This window comes from Adiantum capillus-veneris, chromosome 7 (genome assembly GCF_014529385.1).
Source record: "Adiantum capillus-veneris isolate H3 chromosome 7, ASM1452938v2, whole genome shotgun sequence".
In the NCBI taxonomy this organism is placed as follows: Eukaryota; Viridiplantae; Streptophyta; class Polypodiopsida; order Polypodiales; family Pteridaceae; genus Adiantum; species Adiantum capillus-veneris.
In genome coordinates this window covers 56,352,599-56,368,127 of record NC_140937.1, presented here as the reverse complement: position 1 = coordinate 56,368,127, position 15,529 = coordinate 56,352,599, and the positions used below count along the sequence as shown (strand labels likewise).

General features: G+C 45.4%; 1 protein-coding gene across 2 annotated transcripts in view; it reads left to right on the top strand.

The window, feature by feature from the left end:
• LOC147453894 (uncharacterized) overlaps nucleotides 1-15,529 on the top strand; it is a 132,635-nt gene that overhangs the window by 45,203 nt on the left and 71,903 nt on the right. For both annotated transcript variants that reach the window (XM_086515965.1, XM_086515963.1), the window contains exons 7-15: nucleotides 11,204-11,322; nucleotides 11,407-11,608; nucleotides 11,688-11,894; nucleotides 11,995-12,125; nucleotides 12,365-12,578; nucleotides 12,678-12,977; nucleotides 13,143-13,337; nucleotides 13,441-13,686; nucleotides 13,766-13,867. In XM_086515965.1, the coding sequence (XP_086372091.1) occupies nucleotides 11,204-11,322; nucleotides 11,407-11,608; nucleotides 11,688-11,894; nucleotides 11,995-12,125; nucleotides 12,365-12,578; nucleotides 12,678-12,977; nucleotides 13,143-13,337; nucleotides 13,441-13,686; nucleotides 13,766-13,867 (1,716 nt within the window). The remainder of the gene's footprint in view (nucleotides 1-11,203; nucleotides 11,323-11,406; nucleotides 11,609-11,687; nucleotides 11,895-11,994; nucleotides 12,126-12,364; nucleotides 12,579-12,677; nucleotides 12,978-13,142; nucleotides 13,338-13,440; nucleotides 13,687-13,765; nucleotides 13,868-15,529) is intronic.

Below are 15,529 nucleotides of genomic sequence, written 5' to 3'. Positions count from 1 at the left end.
AGTTGTGTCATATAGAGCCAGAGACAGAGTTACATCACATTTCTCATTGTCCGGTATACTATGAGATACATGCCGCTTTCACTGTCTATTCAGGTAGGGCTTTGCACCATTGACTGGAGTCATGAGATATCAAGACCACAGATGCCTCGGGTTGTTTTTGCTAGAGCTACACAGACACAGGGAAAGTCTCTTGAGGAAACCAGGTAGTGGGAGACATTCATAGAGGGAGATCACTGACTTCTTTAGAGCAGGGACTCAACAGCCCGATGAGCATGCTTCACAGCAGACTTCAGAGCCCACTTCTACCAGAGGTATATTAGTGGACAGAGCAACTGAGCTCGAGAGAGCTAGACACCCACGTCTACGGGGGCGACCACGACATTGACGTGGGCTCCACCAGAGAATCAGGACTATTCTAGGACGACATGGGAGACGCCCAGTACCACTATTTACAGAGGCAGACATTGATGAAGCTCTTCAACGACCGATGCAATACTTTCTTAGACACGCCCGATGTCGGGCATCCCCGGGCATGGATGATGATGATGATGATTTTCAATTGGACGATTTTAGTCTTTCACTGTCACGTGACACATCCAACCCTATATGTCCGTGGACAAGCTACAGCATGATCAGGGTTTAGTCAGTCTAGATTAGAAGTGATCTGGCACTTTTGTGAGTCTATTCGTAGACCGTGCATGCCCAGTCACTTAGTGTAGATACATATCCTCTGGTTGCACACAGCATGATCATAAGCATTCCCATCAGAATCCATCAGAATCAGTCAAGGGAATTTTCTAGTGCATTTAGCCTATTTTCCCTATTTTTGACATTTTTCACTTATTATTTTTAAGTGACTAGGTAGGGCAATTTTACTGAGTTTGTATATAAGTAAACTAGAGCTAGCACTATTTGGCAGAAGAGGCAACATGCGCCAAGCTCAACAGGCAGCTTCTCAGCAAGAACCTTGGTGGTTTTTCCTCCAAGCAAAGATCCCATCACCAAGCGTTTTTCCTCCAACAAGCATCCCTAGTGTTTTTGATCTTCATCGCCATCACTTCCAGCCATTGGCGTTTCCAGCAAGAGCTTCATCGCCAACAGATCCCAACATATAGCGTTTTCCAGAATTGCAGCCCTAGCGTTTTTGGAGCCAGATCGACCTCTCTTGTGCATGGCGATTTTCAGCCCTAAGACCTGCAATTTTCAGCAGATGAAGACCATTAGTTTTCAGCCCTAAAGACCTGCAGTTTCAGCCCCCAAATCAGCGTTTATGGACTAGTCGTAGATTTTAGCCCATAGCGTTTTTGGACAGCAGTAGAAAGATTGCAGATTTCAGCCCTTAGGTCGACTTCGTCATCACCGTCGTCATCGTCGACATAGCCTAGACTTGCATCAGTCTCATGCATCACCATTGTACCAAATTGTAAAATCCACTCTCGCCGACGATTGTGGGGCCTTCGGAGGAGGGTTTTACAACGTCTCTGGTGTCGTATCTCTCTTCTCTCTCTATCTCTCAGTTTCATACACTTGCACGCACAATGTCCATTCACTTTGTTTGTGATCATAGCATTCTCTCATTAAGAACGGAAGGCTCTACCTTCCATAAGAACAGAATGAACCTTGAGCACAATTCGGAGCACTCATCTTGAGCAAAGCGCAAGCATTCATTCTGCTGCACCTAACATTGGTATCAGAGCTTTGGCAGTGTTCTGTATCACTCAAGGAAAGAACCACAAGAATCACAAGTTTTTTTTTTTGCTTGTTGCGGTTGCACGAACCCAAGTTTGCTTGGGTGTGTCGATTCCTAATTGTGTTTTTGAAGAGTGACAGGACTCCCAAGAAAGAAGGGCTTGTCCAGCCTCCCCTTGTGTCTCTTTTCACTCATTGAGAGCGGACCGTGCACTTAGCGGCCGGCCAATCGACGTGAGGTGGAAAAAAGCAACCTTGGTGTGAGCGCAAGGCCGCCAAGGGGTGCGTCCGCGGAAAGGAGTAGAACTCGGGTGAAGAGAAGATCCTTCTCAAACACGGTTTGCAAGTGAAAGAAAACCTCAAGAACCTCAAGAACCTCAAGACCCTCAAGAACTCAAGAACCCAAGACCCGCAAGAACCCAAGTTCCTTGTGAAGTTAAGAACCCAAGACCCCAAGAACCCACAAGAACCCACGACTTCAATGGATGGTCATCACTCGAAGCGGAATGGATACTTCGCTTGGAGGTGATGAGCATGACAGAGGCGAAGAAGAATTTTCCCGACCAAGAGGTTTTTCTGACCCTCCCCCTTCCCCATCTACGTCAAGAATTGCACTAACTCGTATGGAGACTTTAGACCAGATGTTTCTGGAAAGGAAGTTAGAACGCGAAGCAAGAAATGCAGAAAGAGTGGCAGAAATGAATCGCAAACACGCAGAAAGAAAACCCGAAATGGATCGTAGGCACGCAGTAGACAAAGCAAAAAGAGAAGCAGAAAGAAAGGCAAGACAAGAACAGAGCGACCGACCCATGCAAGAATTCTTGCGACTCTTTTCTCAAGTGCCGGCACAGATGCAAGAGATTCAGGAGACGGAGACTCTCTCAGTCTATTCTTCTCCAAAGCATGACACACAGGATTTGCATGATGATGAGAAGCATGATGAATTAAATGATAATGATTTGCATGATGATTTGAAGGACAATGATAAGCATGATGATTTGGATGATAATGATTTGCATGATGATTTGAATGAGAATGATAAGCATGATGATTTGGATGATACTGATGAGTATGATGATTTGCATGAAGATGATGTGATTGTTCACAAGGATGATGTGTTAGTGGATGCTTTTTTCAGCGAAGCTAACCTCGTTGTAGATTTGATCAATCACGAAGGATCGATCTTGGCTCTCGAGCCTAGGTCCAAAGAACCCCTTCAAGAAGAATCGATTTGGCTCTCGAGCCATGGTCCAAAGAACCCTCACAGGAAGTATTATGTGTTCGCATGATTGATACGCACGTATTGTTCGAGTGTTTCATTCGTGATCGTTTCCTGTATTTTAGTCAAGGTCTTTATGTGATCCCTTTTCCGAGGCATAACATATTGTACGTTGAGCACGTTTCACTCATGAATGAGCATATCCTCTGGTTGCACACAACATGATCATAAGCATTCCCATCAGAATCCATCAGAATCAGTCAGGAAAATTTTCCAACGTATTTAGCCTATTTTCCGTATTTTTGACATTTTTCACTTATTATTTTTAAGTGACTTTTGTTGGAAAGTAGTAGGGTAATTTTGCTAAGTTTGTATATAAGCAAACTAGAGCTAGCACTATTTGGCAGAAGAGGCAACATGAGCCAAGCTCAACAGGCAGCTTCTCAGCAAGAACCCTAGTGGTTTTTCCTCCAAGCAAAGATCCCATCACCTAGCGTTTTTCCTTCAACAAGGATCCCTAGCGTTTTTGATCTTCATCGCCCTCACTTCCAGCCATAGGCGTTTCCAGCAAGAGCTTCATCGCCAACAGATCCCAGCATATAGCGTTTTCCAGAATTGCAGCCCTAGTGTTTTTGGAGCCAGATCGCCCTCCCTTGTGCATGGCGATTTTCAGCCCTAAGACCTGCAATTTTCAGCACATGAAGACCATCAGTTTTCAGCCCTAAAGACCTGCAGCTTCAGCCCCCAAATGAGCGTTTATGGACTAATTGTAGATTTCAGCCCATAGCGTTTCTGGACAGCAGTAGAAAGATTGTAGATTTCAGCCCTTAGGTCGACTTTGTCATCACCATCGTCATCGCCGACATAGCTTAGACTTGCATCAGTCTCATGCATCACCATTGTACCAGATTGTGCAATCATTAGTAGATCACTCTCGCCGACGAGAGTGGGGCCTTCGGAGGAGGGTTTTACAACGTCTCTGGTGTCGTATCTCTCTTCTCTCTCTATCTCTCAGTCTCATACACTTGCACGCACAGTGTCCATTCACTTTGTTTGTGATCATAGCATTCTCTCATTAAGAACGGAAGGCTCTACCTTCCATAAGAACAGAATGAACCTTGAGCACAATTCGGAGCACTCATCTTGAGCAAAGCGCAAACATTCATTCCGCTGCACCTAACATTCACTTTATTTCATTTTATTTTTATACCCAAACATTGGATTAGATCCACAAGGATTGTATCAGTTTGGTCTCATATGTCATTTTGGCCTTTTGAAGACGTTTAATATATCATTTCATCATCTCTCTCTCTCTCTCTCTCTCTCTCTCTCTTTCTCTCTCTCTCTCTCTCTCTCTCTCTCTCTCTCTCTCTCTCTCTCTCTCTCTCTCACAGAAGGCACACACACCAAGGGCTCTGTTGAGTGCGTAGGGAGAGAAGGTCGTGTAGGGCTCTGTTGAGCGCGCAGGGGGAGCAGGTCATGCAAGCAGGTTGGGCAGGGTTGTAGAAACGCAGGGAAAGCAGGTCACGCAGGGCTGCATCTCTACAACAGCATGCACGTCAGCAGGAGGGCAGAGCTGCAGGTTGCGAGCTCGCGCAGGGTAGAGCAGTGGTGCAGCTCACGAGGTCGCACAAGGGCAGAGCAAGTCGCCGGAAACAGGTTGCACACAAGAGCTAGGGTTTGCAGCCCATTGCTCTCTCCTATACAACGTAGGAAGATAGTGCTCTTGATGGTGATGGTAGTTTGAGTCTATGAACTACCCTCTGCCTTTCTCCCCACCCCTCTCTCTCTCTCTCTCTCTCTCTCTCTCTCTCTCTCAGTCTGATGGCGTAAACTTCTCCTGTCCTGTACTCGCGCTGCGCGCAGGTGGTAACTGGTTGTTGCGCTTTGTGCGCGCTTCAAATAGGGTGCGTCAACCGGCAACAAACCAAAGACTGTGCAGCACGTCCTCACAGTAGAAGCAAAGGTAGGATGGAGGTCATGAGCGCTTCACCAGTTTGCAAGTCCCGTACGAAGGCAACCTTCAAGCTTACAAACAAGCAGATAACACAAGTGGAAAGGGAGATGAAGGAGTGGAAAGTAGAGATGGAAAGATGGTGGAAGGAGAAGGCAAACCTTATTCAAATGTTCCTCAACGAAGGCACGCAATGGAAGAAGGAGAAAGAGGACCTGCACGTAGAGATACAAGCACTTAAGGCGGGTTCACTAGCACTCAAAGAAGAGGTCTCAGCCCTCAAGCGAGAGCTTGCTGATAGAGCAAGCAACGGACTAGAGGAAGGTGAATTCCAACCCTCGGTGATCGACGAAATCAAGGTCATCAAGGAACAGGTACGGATGATCAAAGAGGAAGAGAAACAGAATGGGGCAAAGATGTCTTCGTGGGTGGATGTAATCACAAAGACATAGAAGAAGGGGGACGAGGCCGAGAAATGGATAGAAGTCGCTAAGAAAGGGAAAGGGAAAGAAACCACATCTATCCCCACTCCTACAATCATCAACATGACTTTAGAAGAAGAGCAGCGAAGGAAGACTAGAGCTCTGCACATACGAATAACGGTCTAAAAGACCGAGATGATGTGGAAGGGGAAGTCAAAGAACTTCTCCGCATGATGGGTAGTGAGGCTACTCATACAAAGGCATGGAGGGTAGGGAAGAAGACACAAGGAAATGGGGAGACTTCAAAGGAAAGAGCTCTAATCATGCGCTTCCCATCCATGGAGGCAAAGAAGGACTTCTTGAAGAAGCGTCCTACACTAAAGAAAACGGGCATATTTCTTGGAGATGATGTAACAAACTGTTGATGTGTCAAAGCCCTAAAGAATGGAGCCAACTTGCAGATGTTGGCCAAGGGGCCTAAACCCTTAGAAGAACAAGTATCAGAAGAAGAAGTCCTACCAACTTATGGAGACCCCATCCGATGGGGCCCCAAGTGACATAAAGGACTGCATACACACGCAAACTGATGACGTGGCAGATTTCCAAAAAATTGCACTGGCATGGTGACGTGGCAGGCTGTACGGATTACCGTGTTTTGCGCAGACTGTTGTACGGATTTCCATGAAATTACGTTGACAGCTTTTTGGCTTTGCTTTTGGACCATAAGTTTTTGAGTTTGAAAGCTTTTTACTGTAAACTGCTTTTGGGGCCTAGGGCCTTTAAATATGAGGTTAGGGCTCATTCTTTGGCATGCTTCCTGGAGAAGGTGCAGAGTCTGGAGTATCAGCTTGTACTATGTTGATGGAATATAAAGAAATACTAAAAGGGGTGCCAAGTTTTGGGGCCAACTCTCTGGGGTGGAATTCCGCCACTCCGTGTCGCGTGTCGTCTCTCTTTCTCTCTCTCTCTCTCTCTCTCTCTCTCAGTGTTCAGTTGTTATTAAAGTGCTAAAAGTCTGTTCAGTCTGTTCTTTTCTATTGGCACGTGGTGCTCGTCTTGTGACAGATGACCTCACACTCACACAGCTTGCTCATATGAAAGAAGTTATGCCTGAGATAATGACAGCTCGAGAGAAGGGGAAAGTGGCCTTCTACAGGGATGGACGAGTGGTTATTCTGGAGAAGCGCCCCGCATGACGGTGCGAGACTTGTGGGATTGCACTCGGAGTGGCTACATGGAATTGTAATGGATCTTTGCGCCTTGATGTAGGGGCCTTTGAGGATAGTTTCATAGGGAGAGACATCATTTTCTACTTTGAGACGCATCGGGCCCCGGGGCAATCCATGCCCCATGTGAGCGGATACAGATGGGAGACAACTTGCAGACAGGAGACTCGATCAGAGCACAGAGGACGAGGTTCAATAGGAGTGGCAGTCTTATTCAGGGAGGAGCTGCAGTCTCTGATACATATAGCTCGGAGGGATGAGCATGCTAGGTACATGTGGGTGAGACTGAAGGCAGAGACAGGCAGATATCGCTACATCGCTATTTGCTATTTCCCTCCTAGTACGTCAGTATATGCATCACCTAGAGGACAATCCCCCTTCTCTATTTTGGACGATGATATATGGGAGTTTTCCAGAGATGACGACATTATTATCTTGAGGGATTTCAATGCTAGGACTGTCCATCACCAAACAGTATTTTCTGATACCTCAGAGGAGTTGATGCGAGAGCTTGATATTACAGAAATGGGCCTGTCTAGATTATCACAGGATAAGGAGCACACTGAGTATGGCAGATACTTGATCGATATGGGGATTGCACATGGATTGGCCATTTTGAATGGCCTACAGAGATTCCTTGCAGCAGGTGGTTTAACATGCTTTCCACATCGGCATGGTGCTAGTACAGTGGATTATGTTATGGCTCTGCCAGGACTCATTCCTTCGTTTGAAGATTTCATGGTGGGAACTAGGCTAGTTGGGGTAGCAGTTGATCATGCTATCTTGTCTTTCACTCTATCGTTCCAGTTCAACACAGCTCCATTGGAAGAGGCCTCCACACGTACTCGGTATACCTTCACGAGGGAGACGGATCCCGTGTACTCTGATGAGATATATAGGAAGCTATGCACTCATGAGCTAGGACGACCACTAGATGAGATCACCCAGATTATGACACAGACGCTCCACGATGCAGCATCAGAGGCATATCCCCATAGCCAGCCTACACGCAGACGATCTGGGAGCATGACTCAGAATAGTTGGTATGATGAGGAGTGTAGAGAGACGAGGATCAAATTACAGAGGGAGGTGCTCATGGGTACTACTACACATAGACAGTCACGGATTATCTTTCGCCATCTAGTGAGACGAAAGAAGAGGGTTTACCTATCTCAACTAGAGCGTGATCTGTATCAGCTGTTTATGAGTCAGGACTCTAGTGAGGCATGGAGGATTTTCAATGAGCACTCTCCACTGCCAGCCATCACTTCCGAGGTTCTTGAAACTGAACCTGCGAACACATCTTCTCCAAACCTCCCAAGCTTGCATAAGCTCTTTTCAATCTAGTCTCTGCTACTCTCCTCATTGAAAACGCAGATCCACTGAAGACTACCCCAAGATAGGTGTATGCATCTGTATACTCCACTGTCTCCTGGCCATATGTAAAACTAGGTGCCGAGCTCATGACCCACTGTGGTGTGGTGTTAAACACCATAACCTTGGTTTTCCCCAGGTTAACAGACAATCCACTATCGTGGGCAAATGTGTACAAAGCATCTAAATGATATTGCATCCCCTCCGGAGAGTCGGAAATCAACAAAATATCATCAACATATAACAATAGTGGATCCATGTCAACTTTGCTCCTCTATCACCATCCCTCTCAATGTAGTCAACAACCTCATCCACGTACATGCCAAATAGTGTAGGAGATAGTGGGCAACCCTGTTTCATCCCAATAGTGGAGTGATCCAAATCAGAAATCCCCTCTGGAGTGCGTACATGCCCCACTACTGACTTGTATAGAGCCATGATCCCCAAATCAACTCTTTGGGTACCCCCATCTCTTGCAGTCTGCACATCAATCTAGCTCTAGGCACTGTATGGAAGGCTTTGCGGAGGTCCAAAAAAGCAACAATAGAGCCGTCTCCCACACGATCTCCCCTCCTCAATAATGGCTCTGAGTGTCTGAATATGATCAAGAGTAGAGAAACCTCTCCTAAAACCCGCCTATCTTGCTACCCTTACACCCTCTCTCTCTGCCCATCTACTCAACTATTGCTCAAGGATGGATGCGTTCAATTGTGCCAATGTGTGCCCAATCATGATAGTGCGGTAGTTCCCAGGCTCCATAGGGTCCCCTGACTTGAAGATAGGTACGATCGTGGACAATCTCTATGTATTAGGTAGGCCCTCACACATGGCACGGTTGAACATCGTTGCTAGAAGCTGTGCAAGCAAATCTCTGGCATGTATAAGATGCTCTGCTATGAGGCCATCGTGATCATATGCTCTCCTAGTCTTCATCCTGTCAATGAATTTCTTTACCATCTCGGCGGTAAAGAAAGCATGGCTCTCGAGGAACATACTCAGTTTGGATATCTTTCCAATTATTTTCCTTGATAGGCACAATAGTCTAAGCTTCACCTAGGTTTTTTTAAAAGGTGGTTGACATGAAACATTGGATGCACACCAACTTTCGAGGGAAGAGCCGATTTATAGGCAACAGGGCTTATCTTCTTTGTGATCAAGAATGGACCTCAAAATTTAGCTGAAGCTTATATCTTTCCAGTTCACATAGTCTTGGAATCTTTGGGTATTTTTCCATAGACCCATTGTCCCATATCTTGAGTCCTTCACTCGTTGGAGACCTCTTTTGATTAGAATAAGCAGTAACTCCGTCACGAGCTGCCCTTTTATAATCCTTAGTCAATTTGTGCATTTCTTGCATATCATACAAGAAATCACAAGCTTGGCAATCTTTGGCTTAGAGACAAAATCCTTTGTAGAACCTTATGGATTTCCGGTATGTAGACTTTTCCATTTCTTAACAATAGTCCACCTTTGATAGAATATTGTCTTAGCCTTTTGGCCCTCTGAGGTCACCTTTATCACGGACATAGAGCAAAGTGTGATGATCGGTGCATGCAACATAGGTAGAGCCATACAAGTAATGCTGTCACTTTATCAAAGTATGGACCGCGGCATTAAGCTCTCTCATATGTTGGATAACGCATTCAACGTCAAAAGGCCTCTTGCTTTCAAACCTAGCACGATGTCCATCTTGATAAAGCATTGCACGAACCGCATAATCACTAGCATTTGTCTTAACAATGAATGGCTTTCTAGGATCCACAATATGTAGCATTGGTGCAGTAGTCTCGAATTGTTTGCGTCTTAAAGAGACTCTCATCCTAGACAATAGGAGGGTTACCTTTACGATGAGGTCCCAAACTCTTTGGTCCTTCTTTCAGAAGTTGCGTAAGCAGAGCAACAACTTTGGAGTAGTCCAACTTGCAAAAGAATCGAGTAAACCTAAGGACTGAACTAAACACACATTCTTCAGAATGGGTGAGTTTCACACTTTGTCAAGCTTATCAGGATCATTGCGAGTAATAATATGCGACCTAGATAGAGAAACTCTTCCTTAATAAACTCACACTTAGAGGCTTTAGCATAAAGCTTCTACTGTCGTCCTACGTTGCCTGAATCTAATTGAGACTGCCTCCATGATACAACTTGTCTTTATGTATGGATCTGTTTGCTTGGTAGGAAAGCAAACAATTGATCTCTGCCATTATGGAATCCTCGTTCAGACTGCCACCATGATACAGCTCACCTTTTATGTATGGATCCGCTTGCTTTCTAGGGAAGCAAACAATTATTCTTTGCTATGGAACTGGCCATTGACCTTCGGTAGGCTGTAGAAAGCGTAGAAGACATGAATTTGAAGAATAAATTGTAGAATTAGTACAGAAAGAGCCCAATAATACATTCCAAGGGCATGAGCACTTCTCTCAAAAGAGGCGCAGTTCTTGTTGGGAGAGCAATGGTGGCAAAACTGGCACCACTTGCAGTACTTTTTTACTTTTGTCAATTAAGAAGAGCACTGGAGTTGATGTACAGCCTCCTCACAGATATGTGGATTCACCTCTGTTACATAGAGGCAGAGGGAGGTCCAGATACTAGGTGCTGCTTAGATAGAAAAAGTTGATGCTCAGATACAGGGCAGTTACCCTCAGATACAGCCTATTTTATCTTCAGCCAAAGTCGATGATGCCTCTAAGGTACCAACTTCCCCGCACAGGGCATGGGCTGCCTTTTTAGGTTTCCAATAAACCAGCTAGACATTCTTCCCAAATCAGTCAATCACGTGTGCTTTTTTTGTCCAGCAATCTCATTTGTTGACATTGCCTAGTCCTCAAGTGCCACGCCAGCATGTTACCATGCCATCAGCTGCCATGGCTGCCCCACATCATCATGCTCCCCAATTGGGGGTTGCAATGTTATCACCTGGTACAGAAGCACCTTATTACTGATATAGAGACGAATACAGTTTGGTCTCTTGTATGTCATTGTTGCAGACATAGGCCCTTGAATCCCAGAGAGTCTATCTACTTTTGAAAAACCATGGGTGCTTGATAACAAGTAAGTTTTTGTTCCTTAAGAAGTGCTTGGTAACTTGTAATTTCTTGTCTAGGGGAAGTGGTGGCTGTCATTCTGTGCGCACATTCAAATCAGTTTATCATGTGCCTGTCATTGGATGAAATTGAGACCCTTGAACATGGAATCTAGAGTTTAATGAGTCATTGTTGAAAACTCTCCATGTGGAATACTAAGTAGCAACATTGCTTTTGTCACAATGTATTTACAGTCAGCACTTTGTTAAGTAAGGTCCTTTTTATTATCCTAGATGAGGGCGGAGCTTGGTGATACTGATGATGATGATGATGATGTCATTGCCCTCGAGAGGAAAATGCAAGGTGCTGGTATGCCTGGCAATGTTTGGAAGCATGCTCAAAGGGAGCTGCGGTATGTTGGTTTTATACTTTGTAATTTTCAGTTTGCTCAAGCACAAGTCTGAAAGAATGCATCTTAAACTGGTTTTGGTTCTAGACGGTTAAGAAAGATGCAGCCCCAGCAGCCCGGCCACAGTAGTGCTAGAGCATACCTAGAACTGCTGGCTGATCTACCTTGGCAGGTCAGCAGTGAAGAGAGAGAGCTTGATCTCGCTGCGGCAAAGGAACGACTTGATAGTGAACATTATGGGCTGCGGAAGGTGAAAAAGCGCATCATTGAGTACCTTGCTGTCCGAAAGGTGTGCTCTTTTCTTATACTTGTGCTATTCCAAGTCTTTCAGATTTTTAAGTTGTGGCTTCATTCACTGCCCAATGCAGCTTAAACCAGGTGCAAGAGGTCCTGTTTTGTGCTTTGTTGGTCCACCTGGTGTGGGGAAAACATCCTTGGCATCATCAATTGCTGGAGCACTAGGCAGGCGTTTCATCCGTATATCCCTTGGAGGGGTAAAAGACGAAGCTGACATTCGTGGTCATCGTCGCACCTACATTGGCAGTATGCCTGGAAGGCTGATTGAAGGGATAAAGGTCTGTTTTTCTCTTCTTCTTAAGCTATATGTTTTATTATTACTTTTCATCTTGCCCATTTCAGTATTCTCCTCATTCATATTCTTCTTGATAATTATAGAGGGTTGGGGTTAATAATCCAGTCATGCTACTGGATGAGATAGATAAAACTGGGACAGATGTTCGTGGCGATCCAGCATCTGCACTGCTGGAAGTCTTGGACCCAGAGCAACATAAAACATTCAATGATCAGTATCCTTCCACATACTTTGCTGATGACTTTCTAACAATGTCGATATAGTTGACAAATGAATCTGATACCCTATGTCACTAGTCTTTAGTTCAATATCCCTTATCTTTTAATACAGTTTGAGCTTGACCTGAAGAATGTAGTTGGAGCAGTCTACTAGAGGTATTCGTGTCTATGGACCATCAAAGGGATTACTCTTTGTTTTACTTGTTTAATTTTCCCTGACACGGATTGTCCACAGCTACTTGAATGTGCCTTTTGACCTATCCAAGGTGGTTTTTGTTGCCACCGCCAACAGAATACAGCCTATTCCACCTCCTTTACTTGATCGTATGGAGGTAATTGAACTACCTGGTTATACATTGGAAGAAAAGCTTAAGATTGCAGTACGCCATCTTATTCCTCGAGTCCTTGATCAGCATGGTATAACTTCAGACCATCTACAAATCCCTGAGGTGAGCACTCTACTCCCGTTTTTCAATTGGTCTTGCTAACCATTTTTTTGAGAGTGCGAGTGTGTTTTGGAAAAAGTCTTAAATTGTTTTTCGTTTCAGCCAATGGTGGAGCTTATGATTCAAAGATACACAAGAGAAGCTGGTGTGTGGAATCTTGAGCGCCACTTGGCAGCTTTTGCACGGGCAGCAGCTGTCAAGGTTGCTGAGAGGGAGCAGGCACTTCGTATTTCCAGAGACTTAAATCCTGAGTCTACACCAGTTCTTGGAGGCAGCTTGGCAGATAGGGAGCTGATGATGGAGGTTGAGGCTATAGGCATGCCACTGCGGGAAATTGCTACCTCAGTTGACACTGCAAGCCCATTGCTGATAGATGAGGCTGCTCTGGAGAATGCTCTTGGGGTAAATGTCTTTACTGAGTCCATCAAATTGCTCGCTTACTTACAGAGTTGACTCTGTGTCTGTGCATTCGGTTGTTTGCAAAGAGATCAAATGTGGGATTCTCTATGTGTCTCTTAGCATTGCCATCAAGGAGCACATAATGAAAGATATCTGCTTTGAACGTAGCCACCTGAGTTTGATGGAAGAGAGGCAGCAGAGAGGGTGACAACACCTGGTGTAGCTATTGGGTTGGTGTGGACAGCATTCGGTGGTGAAGTCCAGTTTGTAGAGGCCACCGCAATGGTTGGCAAGGGTGATCTGCATTTGACAGGACAGCCAGGGGATGTCTTCAAGGAGTCAGCTCAAATAGCCCTTACCTGGGTAACTGACATTTGGTTTTACATGTTCATTTTGTGTCTCTTGTCTGTGATTATTCAGCATGCTGTCTTGTTCTTTAAGTTGTTTACTTGGTGCTTGGGAAAAGGTACGTGCAAGGGCTGCAGAGCTAAAGCTAGCTGTCAAGGAACAAGGAAATCTTATGGATAATCGGGATGTTCATATCCATTTTCCAGCCGGAGCAGTACCTAAGGATGGACCCTCAGCAGGGGTAACTCTTGTTACTGCCCTCGTGTCCCTGTTTTTGCAACGTTGTGTTCGTGTAGACACAGCAATGACAGGTGAAATGACTCTACGTGGGCTTGTTTTACCTGTTGGAGGTGTTAAGGACAAGGTAATATGAATTCATACTAAAGTTAGTTTTTAAACACAAGAGTCATTCCTTTCTTTACAGTTTTATGGTTTGAAAGCAGATTTTAGCGGCTCATAGATGTGGCATCAAAAGGGTAATCTTACCAGAGAAGAATGCAAAAGATTTGATGGAGGTTCCTTCGGCAATCTTGGCAAATGTGGAGGTATTATCTACTCATATCTGGGGGGATATCTGCTATTTAAGCATGAGGACTTGTTATGGTAGTATGTGTGACATCTCTCTATTTCCTCTAATTCGTACCAACCCCATCAATAATGCTTTTATTTGTGATTGTATTACCTGCAATGGTGGTAGAGTATGCCAATAGTTTGTTTTTGTAACGTGCAATAATCATATGGTTTGTGGGCTCTTTCAAAACAACCGTGCCCGCAAAGGGACATCTACGAGGTGTAATTGACACTTTGAGATTCGAGGTGCTCATACTAATGTCTGAGGCTGCTCATTAATTACGTGCTGTATAGTACAGTGCTTTGAGTTGTTGTTCCATTTTAGTGTGATGCTTTTTTTCTGTTGGAATGAGGTTTCTTTCATATTGCACTGAGGAGCACCCACTGTAGAAATGAAATGTTATATTAACGTCTTCAAAAGGCCATAGTGACCTATGAGACCAGAAAGTTACAAGGTGGTGGATCTGATACAAAGTCAGAGTAACAAAATAACCTAATCAACAGTACAAAACAAAGATATATATTATGGGATTCTAGATTGGTCGATGTGAGCTAAAGCCGAAAACTAAGCAAAAATGGGCAGCTAGTTGGGATAGCTGAATCACAAAAGATCTAGCATCGGTCGTTGGCGAATCTCATCAATTTCCTCCATGGTTAGTAGTCTGACCGGGCGTCGTGCATGCTTGGCCAGCGTGCTCTGAATCTCTTGACGTAGCCTCCGTCGATGCTGTGTAGTCGTGCGCAGTCGTGGGCACCTGGATTTCCCCAGTTCAATCGCTCGGTCAATCAGTGTGCCTTTGGTGTGAGACGGGGGGGAGCTCTGCTGTGGGAGTGGCTCTTGCGGCTGTCCCGTGTCTACTCTGAAGAAGTCTGTAATCCGTCTTTGAGACTGGTTAGCCTCGCCATTCATCAGGCTCTCTCTGTGTCTGCGTAGCTCGAGCAAGAACAAACCCAGGCATCTTTGATCTTCGTATCCCATTACTCTTGAGAGTGGTCCAAAACCCTCTCTGAACAAGCAATGGAAGCGGCCTCGTATCTCGTAGTAGATGGGGCAGCGGCATGTATAATGCAGCTCTGTCTCAGGTTCCATGTCACACAAGGGGCATGTCCTGGCCTCTGCTGGTACTCCGCTGTATCTCCCGGTTTCAATCCGCAGCTGGTGAGACGATGTGCGTAACTGGCCAATAGCACACCGTATCCCATGAGACAGGTGGGCATCCATGTATCTGGGTCTCATCACAAAACCATCTTCCCTAAGCTGGAGAAGGTGGTCTCTGTAGAAAGCCATCTTCGTGCCCAGTTCTTGTGCTGGTTGTATCCATGTCCTCCTGGTGTCTAGCTGGGTCCGGTCTTGGCGGCTGAGCTTGGTGATCTCCGACTGTGTAAGAATGAGAGATGGTGCATCCAATGAGTACTGGAATGGTGGCAGCCTGTCTATGCTGAACCCATGCGCCTGAAACCATGATGTCATCTCCCCATACCAGCATGTTGTAGAGAGAGCACGACACACTTTTTCCGCTATAGGTGCTCTCGTTTTTGGCACGCCCGGTGGGACCTCAACTGAAGTCTCAACCTTTTGAGCCTATAGGTCGAGGAGCTAGCTGGTTTAAGCTCTCGCCCGTGTTGGTCTGCTGGTC